At 37.7% G+C, this 15,945-nt stretch overlaps 1 protein-coding gene across 1 annotated transcript in view; it reads left to right on the plus strand.

The window, feature by feature from the left end:
- The window catches only part of LOC108517545 (tetratricopeptide repeat protein 28), a 576,472-nt gene that overhangs the window by 39,188 nt on the left and 521,339 nt on the right, over positions 1-15,945 (plus strand). Inside the window, exon 2 of the mRNA XM_017855531.1 lies at positions 483-761. Within this exon, the coding sequence (XP_017711020.1) occupies positions 483-761 (279 nt within the window). The remainder of the gene's footprint in view (positions 1-482; positions 762-15,945) is intronic.

Genomic DNA, 15,945 nt, shown 5'->3' on the forward strand with positions numbered 1-15,945 from the left:
ATCTGGAAAAAAATAAGAGTAAAAAATTAATACCTGAGGCTGAGTAATCTATAAAGAAAAAAGGGTTATTTGGCTCATGATTTTGATGATTGGAAAGTTCAGGATTAGGCATCTGTATCTGGTGAGGGCATTAAGCTGCTTCCACTCATGGCAGAAGGCAAAGGGGAGCTGGCTTGTGCATGCAGAGATCACAAAGTGAGAGGCAGCAAGAGAGAGAGAGGGGCCAGTGGCAGGCCTCTTAACAACCAGATCTCACTGGAAATAATAGAGTAAGAATTCACTCACCCCCAAGGAAGGGCAAATCCCTCTATTCGTGAGGGATTTACTCCTATGACCTAAACACCTCCCATTAAGCCCCACCTCCAGTATTGGGGATCACATTTTAATATGCAATTTGGAGGGGACAGACATCCAAATCTTAGCAGATCAGGAACCCATCTGGATTATCCTAACTTTGTCTGAAAAAGTTTCTTTGTTTGTAGATTCCTCTCTTTGGTGCTAACACTTTTGGCCAGAGAAGTCCTGATGGACCGGTACTGAGCAAAGCTGAATTTGTTGAGAAAGTTCGTCAGAGTAATCAGGCCTGTCACGATGGAGATTTCCACACAGCTATTGTTCTGTATAATGAAGCCCTGGCTGTTGACCCTCAGAACTGCATCTTATACAGCAATAGATCTGCAGCCTACATGAAAATCCAGCAGTATGACAAGGCACTGGATGATGCAATCAAAGCTCGACTTCTCAATCCCAAATGGCCAAAGGTAGAAATTTTATTTATTTTCACAGAATCTTTTGTGCTGGCTTCTTACTTTAATGTAACATTTTGTTGATTTAGTGTACTTATTAATATTTTAATAATCTATACTTCAGCAAAATATAAAATGACTTCCTTGAGCTGGTACATTAGTGAAAGGCTTCCTTTTTTTTTTTTTTTGTAGTGTGCTTTCCATGTGCAAGTTTAATTCTTTTCCTGTATGTGTGAAATTTAAATTTTTTTCTCTGTGCCTCTCGATAAGTAAGATAAGATACATTCTAGTTCTTTATATAGGTTTTGGAACACCTCTTTTTGAATGAATATTTTAGATGAAGTATGATGATGTTTCTTTCCTTCAATTTAAAATAATTAATTTTATTCCCTGTCAATGACTGTTTATTTTCAGAATGGTATTTAATGAGGGAAACTTCTGTTTTTCGAATAAAGCATTGTAATTATCTGTAGTCCTCGAGTAGCGCAAGGCTTAAGTTACTATCTTTGTTTTTTATTATATATACTTTATTTTCATTGTGGCTGCTCCTAACCTAATCCCTACTTTCTTTTAGAAACAATTCCTTTCCTTCCCTTTCTCTTTCCTTTCCCTTTCCCTTTCTCCTTTTTCCTTTTTCCTTTCCGAGACAGGCTCTTACTCTGTCACCAAGGCTGGAGTGCAGTGGTGCAATCTTGACTCACTGCAACCTCTGCCTCCTGAGTAGCTGGGACTACAGGTGTGTGCCACCATGCCCAGCTAATTTTTGCATTTTTTATAGAAACAGGGTTTCACCATGTTGCCCAGTCTGGTCTTGAACTCCTGAGCTCAGGTAATCTGCCTAACTTGGCCTCCCAAAGTGCTGTGATTACAAGTGTGAGCCACCTCGCCCAGCAGAAACAATTTCTTAAGATGCTCCTGAAGGCCGGGCGCGGTGGCTCAAGCCTGTAATCCCAGCACTTTGGGAGGCCGAGACGGGCAGATCACGAGGTCAGGAGATCGAGACCATCCTAGCTAACACGGTGAAACCCCGTCTCTACTAAAAACTACAAAAAACTAGCCGGGCGAGGCGGCGGCGCCTGTAGTCCCAGCTACTCGGGAGGCTGAGGCAGGAGAATGGCGTAAACCCGGGAGGCGGAGCTTGCAGTGAGCTGAGATCTGGCCACTGCACTCCAGCCTGGGTGACAGAGCGAGACTCCATCTCAAAAAAAAAAAAAAAAAAAAAAAAAAAAAAAAAAAAAAAAAAAAAAAAGATGCTCCTGAAGCATAGAGGGTGGGGGATAGGAGAAGGATGAAATGGAGGAATGTAGATCCAAGGATATAAAGTTGCAGATACAGAGGATGAATAATTCTAGGTATCTAATGTACCACATGAGGACTATAGTTAATAATATTGTATTGTATTAGGGATAATTGCTAAGAGTAGATTTTAGGTTCTCTTATGACACAAATACACACAAAAAGGGTTACTATGTGAGATGATGAATATATTAATTTGATTGACTACAATAATTATTTCACTTCATATAAGTCAAACAAAAATATCATGTTGTATACCTTAAATACATACAATAAAAAATACAATGTGATTGAAGTATATGAGATATTTTCCAGAGAACCACAAAACTATTTCATCCCATTCTTGGCTTTCTGTTGGGTTAACAAAGGTTAATGGATATTTCCTAGAGATTTAAAATAATTTCCTAATGTCTTCATAATATGCTGTAGGGCTGGGCATGGTGGCTCATGCCTATAATCTCAGCACTTTGGGAGGCTGAGGTGGGAGGATCCCTTGAGCCCACAAGTTTGAGGCCAGACTAGGCAACATAGTGAGACCTTGTCTCTACAAAAAATACAAAAATTAGCCAGGTATGGTGGCACACACCTGTATCCCCAGCTACTTGGGAGGCTGAGGTGAGAGGATTGCTTGAGCCCAGGAGGTAGAGGCTGCAGTGAGCCATGATTGCATCACCGCACTCTGGCCTGGGCAACAGAGTGAGACCCTGTCTCAAATATTAATAATAAAAGTCATAATACTTTATCCTTTGACTCTGATAGGTCTTTTTGGCCTCATTTAATGGAACTTCTAGTGTTGCTGCTGCCTTGTGAATGGTTTACTATTCTGTAATTCCCTAAAGGATTACTTTTGTAACCATAATCATTGTAAATGAAACAAAAATTGTTGAGAAAAATTGTATATGGGCTGGGCGCGGTGGCTTATGCCTGTAATCCCAGCACTTTGGGAGGCCGAAGTGGATGGATCACCTGAGGTCAGGAGTTTCAGGCCAGCCTGGCCAACGTGGTGAAACCCCGTCTCTACTAAAAATACAAAAATTAGCTGGGCGTGGTGGTGGGTGCTTGTAATCCCAGCTACTGGGGAGGTTGAGGCAGGAGAATTGCTTGAACCTGGGAGGCAGAGGGTGCAGTGAGCTGAGATCGCACCACTGCACTCCAGCCTTAGCAACAAGAATGAAGGGTCTCCAAAAAAAAAAAAAAAAAAAAAAAGAACAAGAAAAATTGTATATGATACCATTTGTGAACTAGAATGCTGTTTGCAAACGATAAACCTTGGTTCACGTTCCTGTTCCTCCATTAATGTCAATATGGTTTTGAGTAATCTCTTAACCTCTCTAAAGTTAAGATAAATGGGAATCATAATACCTATCTTGGATTGTTGCTTAAGGATTAGAGATAATTTGTAACTTGTACATAGTAGATGTTTGGTAAGTAATAACTATGATTGTGACATTTTTACTGAAGGTTTGAATTAGATTATTCTAGCAAGGTTTTCCATATTTATCTGCCTCTGTCTCTTTCTCTCTTTAAACCTATGATTGATGCAGTGAGCCTTATAGAGAGCTTAATTTTCAAATTAAGTATCAATTCTTGTCCTTTTTTGATCCACTTATCTTGTGTTTTTCCTATATTTGTGAACACCTTTAAACTTTTATCCTTTCCATTTTTCTTTATCATTTCTACTTTCTCCTGGCACTACTTGTGACTTCTACGCCCCAAAAATGGTTTTTTAAAAGTGTACTTTTATGATTATAGACAAAAAATCACCCTTTACGGATAATTTATATTATTGGTTTCTGATGTTTTCTCTTCACAGTAAGTGAAGTTATTGTATAGTCTATTTTACATTAATACTTTAGTTCTATATTTGGCTTTAAGCAAACCTAATTTCGGAACATTTAGAATTATATAAAATATAGAGTTCATAATTGAAATCACAAAAGGTTCTTTTGATGTAGTATGATAGCAGAGTTAATTTATAAGGAAATGTTCAGTACTGCATAAGAATGTTTCCTTTTATAAAAACTTGATTTTATACTTATTTTTCTAGGCATATACTCATTAGGTAAAAGAAGATTCACTTACATTTTCTTGTTATAAATGAGTATCTGGTGAAATTTTGTCAATTCCTTTTTCTTTTAATTTGTGCTTTTCTACTCTGACTTTTTTATAATGCTTTGCTTTTCTAAAGTCTTTATCTGAAATATTATTTTTGTCTAGTCTGGTGTGTGAAAAGCTACCTTCCAATTTCGAACTCTCTCCATAAGTATTAATGTTTTATGTAAAGATCCAAAGGCTCCAGAGATTAGATGGAGAATCTTTTATACATGTCTGTTTTATCTCATTGAAAAAATGATTTTGATGAGGTATGAACAAAGCACTGTGGGAACCTACACAAGCAGTGAGTTCAGTCTATGATACCTTATCTCCAATTGCATGCTAGATGGTTTTCTTTGATTTATCTTTATGTTTCTTCTTTTTTTGTCCTATTTAAGAAACCTTTGTCTTCGCCAAGGTTACAAAGATTTTCTTCTAGAATTTTTATGTTTTTTTTTTGCCTTTAGGTCTATGATTTATTTTGAGTTAATTTTTGGTATTGTGTGAGATAAGAGTCAAAGTTAATTTTTTTCCAGATAATGATAACCATAATCCAGCAACATTTGTTTTAAAGATTATCCTTTCCTCGTTGAATTATCCTGGCACCTTTGTCATAAACCATTTGACCCTATAAATATGGAGTTATTACTAGATTCTCTATTTTATTTCACTGATTTCTATGTGTATATCTAAATGCCTTAACCATAATGCCTTAATTACTATAGATGTATGGTAAGTCTGATTATTAGGTATTGTAAGTCTTCCATCCTTGTTCTTTTTTTTTCCTAAGTTGTTTTGGCTATTCTATATTTTTGCATTTCTATATAAGTTGTAGAATCAGCTTATCAATTTCTTCAAAAAACCTTTCTGGAAATTAATGGGCTTACACTGAATTAGACCAGTTTGGAGAGAATTGCCATCTTAATGTTACTGAGTCTTTGAATCCATGAACATGGTGTATTCCTCCATTTACTTAGGCCTTCTTTTATTACCTTTGCAACTTTTTGTAGTTTTCAGTGTTCAGATCTTGCAAGTCTTTTGTTAAATTTATTCCTAAGTATTTTGGTTTTTGATACTATTATAAATGGATTAACTTTGTTTTCTAACTTTCTATTAAGAATCTATAGAAATACAATGTATTTTTTGTACTTTGTGTCATGTTACCCTGTTAAATTTGCTTTTAATTTCTAGTAGGATTTTTGCAGATTCCTTGGGATTTTCTATGCACATGATGATGTCTGCAGCTAATCACAATTCTACTTCTTCCTTTCTTTTGTGTATGCCTTTTCTTTCTTTTTCTTTTTCTTCATTTTTTGCTCTATTGCACTGGTTAGCATGTCCAGTACAATGTTGACTAGAAGTCATGAGTGAACTTCCTTTACTCATTCCTGATCTTTGTGGGAAAGCATTGAGCTTCACATTGTTGAGCATGATGCCCTTAATCAGGTGGAGGATATTCCCTTTAATTTCTATTATGAGTGGGTATCAAATTTTGTCTATGTTTCTTCATCTGTTGAAATAATTTTTTAGCTAGTCTGTTAATATGGGAAAGTAAATTGATTTATTTGGGGATATTAAATCAACTAAATCAACTATGGTTTTAATGGGGGTAAATTCCAGGTAGTCATTATGTATTATTATTCTTTTTATATATTGTTGGAAATGCTTTGCTAAAATTTTGTTAAGAATTTTTGCAATTATGTTTATGAGATAGTGATCTGTAGCCCTTTTTTTTCTCATGATGTATTTGTTTGGTTTTGGTATCAAAGTGTTTCTGTCCTTATGTAATGAGTTGTAAAGTGTTCTCTCTGTATTTTCCGAAAGAGTTTGTGTAGGATTGGCGTTATTTCTTCCTTAAGTATTGGATAGAATTCACCAGTCAAGCCATCTTTATCTTTATCTGTACTTTTCTTTGTTGGAAGGTTTTAATTATGAATTCAATTTCTTTGCTTGATGTAGGGCTATTCAAATTTTCTAATTCTTTTTAGATCAGTTTTGGTAATTGTTTCTTTCAAATAATTTTTCATTTGATTTAGGTTGTCAACTTATTGGGATAAAGTTGTTAATATTCTTTTATTATCCTTTTAATATCTGAAGAATCCATAGTGATGTTCTTTTATCATTCTTGATTTTTTTTTTTTTGAGACAGAGTCTTACTGTGTCGCCCAGGCTGAAGTGCAGTGGCGTGATCTTGGCTCACTGCAAGCTCCGCCTCCTGGGTTCACACCATTCTCTTGCCTCAGCCTCCTGAGTAGCTGGGACTACAGGTGCCCACCACCATGCCCGGCTAATTTTTTGTATTTTTAGTAGAGATGGGGTTTCACCGTGTTAGCCAGGATGCATTCTTGATATTGTTAAGCTGCCCTTTTCTGATCAGTCTGCCTAGAGATTTATCAATTCTATTCATCTTTCTAGACAATGAGTTATTAGTCTCATTGATTTTCTATATGGTAGTACATTTTATCTTTCACTGATTTCTGCTGTTTATTATTTCCTTCTTTCTACTAATTTTGCATTTACTTTGCTCTTTGTTTTCATTTCTTAAGAAGAGAACATAGGCCATTGAGTTTAGATCTTTCTTTTTTTTTTTAAATATGAGCATTTAAAGCTGAATATTTCTCTTCAAGCACTGTTTTTGCTGCATCTTACAAATTTTGACATGTATTTTCATTATTATTCAGTTCCATATTTTACAATTTTCCTTGTAAACACATTGTTGATCCATGGATTATTTAGAAGTTTGTTGTTTAATTTCCAAATATTTGTGTTTTCTTAGTTATCTTTTTTTTGAGACGGAGTCTTGCTCTGTCGCCCAGGCTGGAGTGCAGTGGCGTGATCTCGGCTCACTGCAAACTCCGCCTCCTGGGTTCACGCCATTCTCCTGCCTCAGCCTCCCGAGTAGCTGTGACTACAGGCGCCTGCCACCACGCCTGGCTAATTTTTTATATTTTCGATAGAGACGGGGTTTCACTGTGTTAGCCAGGATGGTCTTGATCTCCTGACCTCGTGATCCGCCTGCCTCGGCCTCCCAAAGTGCTGGGATTACAGGCGTGAGCCACCACGTCCAGCTGTTTTCTTAGTTATCTTATTGTTGATTTCTAATTTAATTTCATTGTAGTCAAATAACGTACTCTTCATGATATTAATGCTTTTAAATTTTCTGAGGTTTGTTTTATGGCCTAGCATGTGGTTTATCCTGGGGAATATACCCTGAACACTTGGACAGAACATGTATTCTGTAGTTTTGAGGTATAGTTCCATAGATATAAATTAAGTCCAGTGCTTAATCTTGTTGCTCATATCTTCTGCATCTTTGCTGACTTTTTTGTCTTGTTATTCTATGAGTTGCTGGAATGAAGAAGTTAAAATCTTGATCTAAGATTTTGGAATTGGCTATTTATCCCTTTAATATTGTCAAGTTTTGCTTCTTATATTTTGAAGCTCTCCTATTAACATATACATATAACATTATTATATCTTCTTGATAAATAATAGCTGAAGATAAATAATAGGAGCTGAGGAGTCTAGCCTGGGCAACATAGTGAGATCATGTGTCTTAAAAAATATCTATTTTGGGACGGGCATGGTGGCTCACACCTGTAATCCCAGCACTTTGGGAGGCCAAGGTGGGTGGATCACCTGAGGTTAGGAGTTCGAGACTAGCCTGACCAACATGGTGAAACCCTGTCTGTACTAAAAAATACAAAAATTAGCTGGGTGTGGTGGCAGGGGCCTGTAATCTCAGCTACTCGGGAGGCTGAGGCAGGAGAATCGCTTGAACCCAAGAGGCAGAGGTTGCAGTGAGCCGAGATTGTGCCATTGCACTCCAGCCTGGGAGATAGAGCGAGACTGTGTCTCAAAAAAAATCTATTTTGTCTGATATTAATGTAGATGTTCTAGCCTTCTACTTATTCTTTGCATTATATATTTTCTTCTGTTTATATATTTCCAACCTCTCTGTGCCTTTACATTTAAAATTCATCTCTTTTGGACAACATATAGTTGTGTCTTGCTTTTTAAATCAAGTTTATCAATTTCTGCCAAAATTGGATTTTTTTGTTCATTTTTTTTAATGCAATTATTGCTGTTAACTTTGTGTCTACCATTGTATTATTTCTTTTTAATTTGTCCTTTCTGTTTTTGTCCCTCTGTTATTCTTTTCATGCTATTTATTGGCTTATTTGAATACTTTCTACAGTTGATTTTTTTTTTCTCTTGAGAAAGCTTTCAATTGTTGATGTTCGACAGGTAATTATCTTGATTAGACTAGAACTGCAAACACTGTTTCTTAAGTGGAAGCTCTGGTCTCAGTTCAAATATTTTGTCTTTTGTTGAACTGCTTTGAAATTTATTCCATACATGTGTGACTCAGCGGTTAACCAAAGATGTGAGTACACAGAATTTGAGTATTTCTTTTCTGATTCTTTTCTTTCTGGAATCCCCTTTCCCCTTGGCCAGAGGCTGTGGTTTTCTGGCCTTCAGTGTTCTAGTTCCTCAGGCCAGAAAAACTATTTTTCTACCAGTATTTCTGTACCCTTGCTTACCATTCTTGCAGTACCTGACCCTTGCACCTTGAAAATGGGAACTCATTTTACAGCTCTCTTGCTCCAAAATCTGCCTGCTTCTCTTCACGCGTTAGTACTTTCAGGTAGCTTTTTTTTTTTTTTTTTTTTTTGTTGAGACGGAGTCTCTGTCTGTCGCCCAGGCTGGAGTGCAGTGGCCGGATCTCAGCTCACTGCAAGCTCCGCCTCCCGGGTTCACGCCATTCTCCTGCCTCAGCCTCCCGAGTAGCTGGGACTACAGGCGCCGCCACCTCGCCCGGCTAGTTTTTTTTGTATTTTAGTAGAGACGGGGTTTCACCGTGTTAGCCAGGATGGTCTCGATCTCCTGACCTCGTGATCCGCCCGTCTCGGCCTCCCAAAGTGCTGGAATTACAGGCTTGAGCCACCGCGCCCGGCCTCAGGTAGCTTTTTAAAATATTATATCTAGACTTTACAGTTGTTTTCTGGGTTGGGGTGAGTCCAGCAGGATCTTGCCCAGCCAGTCTCTACTGGAAGTAAAAGTGATATATTTTGAGTGATTTAATGATTCTCTTGATGTTTTGAGGTCTCTCACTAGGTTCATTGCTCCTGGTTAGCTAGTCTCATACATTTAAGATATTTATCTTATTTCATTTTCATTCTCTGCATCAAATTGGTAAATAATTCCTTCATACTCTTTCTTTCTCTTTTCTTTTCTTTTTTCTTTTCTTTCTTTTTAAGAGACAGTCTCGTTCTGTCACCCAGGCTGGAGCACAGTGGTGCGTGCCATCATGATTCACTGCAGTTTTGAATTCCTGGGCTCAGGTGATCCCCCCGCCTCAGCCTCCTGAGTAGCTAGGACTACAGGCGTGTGCCATCATACCTAGCTATTTTTTTTAAACTTTTTTTTTTTTTTAGAGGTAGGGTCTTGCTATGTTGCCCAGACTGGTCTCAAACTCCTGGACTCAAATGATCCTTCTGCCTTGGCCTTCTAAAGTGCTGGGATTACAGTCATGAGCCATAGGCCCCAGCCTTTTTTCTTAAATGTATTTCATATATATCTTATACAGTTTGTTTGTATTAGCACCAACCTAATAGAGCCAGTATTATAGTTCAGGTTCTTATAGTTTCATTCTTACCTTACTGTGATAACCTTTTATTGTAACATTGTTCTTGTTCAAAACTTTTTGTTGCTCAGTGTTGTCAATTGGATTGATAGTCAAGATTCTGCTCCAGTGGTCACATTTCTTCCTTTAGGAGGGGTCTTCAAAAGTTTTAGAAAATTGGAATTAAAAAATAAACACAAAAAGTACAAACTTTATTTCTCAACATAAGCTCAATAATGTTGAAGACTCTTTTGTAAGCAGTGATACGAACCATTTAGTCTATCCTTGTAGAACTGAGCATTCTGGAATGCAACCATGTGAAAGCAGTCTTTTTTACATTATCAGCGAAAGAAAATGGGTTCTCTTTAAATATGTTTTAAGATTAAGAAGCAAAAGCAGCCAGAAAGAGCCAAATCAGGACTTTAAGGTAAATGCTTAATGATTGCCAACTGAAACTCTTGAGAAATTTCTGTCTTTTGAGGAGAGGAATGAGCAGGAGCGTTGTCATGGTGGAGGACTCTATGAAGCTTTCCCAGGCATTTTTCTGCTAAAGCTTTGGCTAACTTTGTCAGAACACTCTCATGATAAGCAGATGTTATTGTTCTTTGGCCCCATAGAAAGTCAGCAGGCACAACGCCCTGAGCATCCTTAAGAACTGTTGCCATGACCTTTGTTCTTCACTGGTCTGCTTTTGCTTTGACTGGACCACTTCTACTTTTTGGTAGCCATTGCTTTGATTGTGCTTTGTCTTCAGGATCACACTGGTAAAGCCATGTTTCACCTCTGGTTTCAATTCTTCAATTCTTCAAAGAACTGTTTTAGGATCTCTATCCCACTTGTTTAAAATTTCCACTTGTTTAAAATTTCCATTGAAAGCTCTGCTTTTGTCTGTAGCTGATCTGGTACAACAGTTTTGGCACTGCCAAGTGCAAAGTTTGCTCAACTTTAATTTTTCAGTCAGAATTATGTAAGCTGAATCAGTTGAGCTGTCTATGATGTTGGCTATTGTTTCTTTTTCTTTTTCTTTTTTTTTTTTTTGAGACAGAGTTCTGCTCTGTTGCTCAGGCTGGAGTGCTAAGCTCACTGCCACCTCTGCCTCTTGTTCAAACAATTCTGCCCCAGCCTCCTGAGTAGCTGGCATTACAGGTGCGCACCACCACGCCCAGCTCATTTTCATATTTTTAGTAGAGACAGGGTTTCACCATGTTCGTCAGACTGGTCTCGAACTCCTGATCTCGTGGTTTGCCCGCCTCGGCCCCCCAGGTGCTGGGATTACAGGCGTGAGCCACTGTGCCCAGCCAATGCTGGCTGTTGTCTCTCCTGCTAGTTGTTGATCCTCTTCAATTAGAGCAGGAATAAGATGGTTTTTTTCTTTGTAAATTGATACAGATGATCTGCTGCTGTGGACTTTATCTTCAACGTGGTCTTGTCCCTTCTTAAAATAAGTTATCTATTTGTAAACTGTTGACTTCTTTGGGTATGGTCCCCACAATTTTTTTTGTAAAGCATCTATTATTTTTCCACCCTGACTTTACTATAAATTTGATGTTTGTTTTGCTTTGCTTTGATTTTAGCAGAATTTATTTTGCTCTGATAGGGACTGCTTCTAAACTTATGTTTTATTCTTCATAGTGCCTCAAGTTAGATCCTGTTCAGACATGTTATAACAAGTTAGAGTTTATTTTGATCAGAAATTTTTTGAAATCCATGCATAGTTTTTGCATAATACACATTTTCCATGAGCTTTTTGAGGACCCTTTGTATTTCTTACTGCTCTGCTGACAAACATGCTCTCCTTTTCCTTTTTTCTTCTTCCTCCTCGTTTATGTCAGTTGATGTATAGTGGTAACTGAAATTTGAATTGTGTTTTTAGGGGACTAGTGTTATTTAATTGTGATAACTGAAATTCATGTATATTGGCACAATGCACATGTGAAGTGAAGTCTGCTAGTACTTTGGAATTCAGTCTAGGTTTGTTCCTCCTTATTAGCTGAAGTCTTTGACATCCCTAAGCCTCAATTTTTCCTTTTGTATCTGGGTTAACGTTACATACCTTGAAGTGTTGTAGTGAGGATTAAATTAATGTTAGGCACGTAGCAGAGAGTTTTTTATATACAAGTTATTTAATACATCATGGTTATTAATGTGATGATGATCATGATGATGATGTTAATAATCACCCTATATTTAATCACCCTATAGCTTTTTAGTAAAACTACCCAGTTTTTTTTGAGCATTTTCTTTCCTTTATAATAATCTCAGTAATTTTCTGAATCCTTAAAATTCCTATTGATTAGCTTTTTAAGTTTTTTAATGTGTTGATTCCAAAATGGATAAAACATTCTGTTGAGATATTTCTGCAGCAGAGGGAAAAGGAAGATTATTTTTCACCACATATATAGAATATGTATGCTTGCGAATAGTTTATCAGATCCTATTAATATAGGATCCTATAAATGTAGCTCGCTGTTTAATATATGTGATATATTTTATTTCAATTCATAAACATCGATTAGGCGCTTACTATAAGCAAGCACTGTTTATTTTGCTGCTGTCTTCTCTGGTAATGGTATTTAGTTTATTTTTTTTTCTTGTTAATTTGGCATTTGGACCTTTTTCATTGTTTCAATATCCTACCTCTTTGCTATTATTATTATTATGATTTTTTGAGACAGAGTCTCACTCTGTCACCCAGGAATGTAGTGGCACAATCTCACTGCAACCTCTCCAGTGGCTCACTGCAACCTCTGCTTCCCAGGTTCAAACGATTCTCCTGCCTTAGCCTCCCAAGTAGCTGGGATTACAGGCGTGCGCTACTATGCCTGGCTAATTTTTATATTTTTAGTAAAGACAGGGTTTTACTATGTTGGCCAGGCTGGTTTCAAGCTCCTAGCCTTAGGTGATCCACCTGCCTCAGCCTCTCGAAGTGCTGGGATTACAGGCGTGAGCCACTGCGCCTGGCCTGATTTTTTTTTTTTTAAGATGTATTTTTGGTTTGCACTTGTGTCCACTAACTTTTGCTTTACAAAAACATCACTCCAAAAGGTAGTGGCTTAAAACAACAACCATTGATTGATTGATTGATTGAGATAGAGTTTTTGCTCTTGTTGACCAGGCTGGAGTGCAGTTGTGCGATCTCGGCTCATTGCAACCTCTGTCTTCTGGGTTCAAGCAATTCTCCTGCCTCAGCTTCCCGAGTATCTAGGATTACAGGCACTCACCACCACACCTGGCTAATTTTTTTGTATTTTTAATAGAGATGGAGTTTCATCATGTTGACCAGGCTGGTCTTGAACTCCTGACCTCAGATGATCCACCTCCAAAGTGCTGAGATTACAGGCGTGAGCTACCGTGTCTGGCCAACAACAACCATTTATTAAGCTCAAGATTTTGTAGGTCAACTGAGTGACTCTTCTGAACTGGGCTGACTTCAACTGATCTCTGCTGGTCTTTCTTATATGTTTGAGGTAAACTAGAAGTTTGACTGGTGATTAGAATATCTAGGACAGTCTCACATTTCTGGCAGTTGGTGTGCTTTTGGCCAGGAGAACAATGGCAACTGGGCCATGTGTCTCTCATCCTCTAGCAGATTTTGCTGGGGTTCTTTGCATGGCAGTTGTTGAATTCCAAGAACTGTAAGAGTGCAAACACAATTTCATAGCTTTATTAAAGTCTGTTTGTACTACATTTGTTATTCTCCCATTGGCCAAAGCAATTCATATGGCCAAGTGCAAAGCAGAAGAGGAAGAATTTGTGACTATTCTTATAATTCACCTCAGTATTCTTTGTCGGATGATATGCATATTAAGGTTCATGTACCTTCATTCATAGACCATATCATATCCCCCCTTTATTTCTTTTCTTGACGTAGGGTCTCACTCTGTCAGCCAGGCTGGAGTGCAGTGCTGTGATCACAGCTCATTTCACTCTCAAACTCCCAGCCTCAAAAGATTCTCCCACTTTAGTCTCCAGAGTAGCTGGGACTACAGTGTGTGCTAATTGTTAGCACACAGGACCACACCTGGCTAACTGTTAAATTTTTTTTTTAAAAGGGTCTCCCTGTGTTACCCAGGCTGGTCTTGAACACTGGGGCTCAAGTGAACCTCCCACCTTAGCGTCCCAAAGTAGTGGGATTACAGGTGTGAGCCACCAACCCCTGTCTCATATCCCTTTTCAATTATATCTACTTTAATTTACCTTTTTATCCTTTATCTTTCTGTTTTGGAATTTTCTTGAATCCCATCTTTTTAGATAAGTCAGTTGATAAGTAGTTGTTATTACTTTAGTGTAAATAATGAGTTACAGAAATGGTTATATTCTTCAAGGATATCTTCAAGGGTATCAATGGAAAAGAACCCAAAGGAATGGTGAATTTTCATGTGGTATATAACACTACGTAAAGGAAGATTTCGTAGTGGGACTTTCCTATTATTTTTAAAGCACATGATAAAATACCTCCTCTTTCTGCATGGATTTAAAGCTTTTCTTGTATTCTTGTTCATTGATTATACCTGATGACAGAATTTTTTTTTTTTTTTTTTTTTTTTTGAGACAGTGTCTTGCTCTGTCACCCGTGCTGGAGTGCAGTGGCATGATCACAGCCCACTGCAGCCTCTACAGTGATCCTTCTGCCTCAGACTCCCAAGTAGTTCGGACTACAGGCGCATGCCACTATGGCTCATTTTTGTACTTTTTGTAGAGATGGGGTTTCACTATGCTGCCCAAGCTGGTCTCAAGCTCTTGAGCTTAAGTAGTCCCCTTGCCTTGGCCTCCCAGTGCTTGGATTACAGGCATGAACCACCTCATCTGTCCGTGATGACAGAATTCTATCATCAGGTATAATACCTGAATACAGAGTATTACACCTTATCTGTCAAGTATTATACCTGATGATAGAGTCACACTAAGAAAAAAATGTTTAAACATATCTTGACCTCATGTTTCCCTTTGGTTTCCCTAGTATTATAATAGTAATAAAATAGAATAGCTGTTATTGAATGCTTATTATGACAGGCTTGTTCAAATCCTTTTATTTGTGATATCAATTTTATACTCACAATAATCTTACGAGGTAGATATTATTTTTATCACTACTTTATAAAAGAGAACATTTATACTTAGTGGGAGATTATATACTTGTCTAGGACATCTAGTTATTTAACTGGAAGATTTGGATTTAAACCCAGGTTGATGTGATTCTGAAGACTTTGTCCTTAATTACTATACCATACTACTTCCCTGGACAAAGGAGTCCATTGTTTAGGGACTCAAGAATCCAGAATTCTCTTTCAAGTTCTAACACCGATATGTCCAAATGATGTTGCAGAGACTATTCAATTTTAGTTTCCTGTAATATACACCAGAGTCTGAGATTGCAATTTACTGATTTTTTTCCTCCAATTCAGGTCTGCTTTTGAGTCCCTCTAGTGAATTTTTAAAAATTATACTTTAAGCTCTGGGGTACATGTGCAGAATGTGCAAGTTTGTTACATAGGTATACACATGCCATGGTGGTTTGCTGCACCCAATCAACCTGTCATCAAGATAAGGTATTTCTCCTAATGCTATCCTTCCCCAAGCCCCCCACCCCCCTACAGGCCCTGGTGTGTGATGTTTCCCTCCCTGTGTCCATGTGTTCTCATTGTTGAAATCCCACTTATGAGTGAGAACATGTGGTGTTTGGTTTTCTGTTCTTGTGTTAGTTTGCTGAGAATGATGGTTTCCAGCTTCATCCATGTCCCTGCAAAGGACATGAACTCATCCTTTTTTATGGCTGCATAGTATTCCATGGTATATATGTGCCACATTTTCTTTATCCAGTCTATCATGGATGGGCATTTGGGTTAGGTCCAAGTCTTTGTTATTGTGAATAGTGCTGCAATAAACATATACATGCATGTGTCTTTATAGTAGCATGATTTATAATCCTTTGGGTATATTCCCAGTAATGGGATTGCTGAGTCAAATGGTATTTCTAGTTCTAGATCCTTGAGAAATTGCCACACTGTCTTCCACAATGGTTGAACTAATATACACTCCTGCCAACAGTGTAAAAGTGTTCCTATTTCTCCATATCCTCTCCAGCATCTGTTGTTTCCTGACTTTTTAATAATCGCCAGTCTAACTGGTGTGAGATGGTATCTCATTGTGGTTTTGATTTGCATTTCTCTAATGACCAGTGAT

Source organism: Rhinopithecus bieti, unplaced genomic scaffold (genome assembly GCF_001698545.2).
Source record: "Rhinopithecus bieti isolate Rb0 unplaced genomic scaffold, ASM169854v2 scaffold_36959, whole genome shotgun sequence".
Classification (NCBI taxonomy): Eukaryota; Metazoa; Chordata; class Mammalia; order Primates; family Cercopithecidae; genus Rhinopithecus; species Rhinopithecus bieti.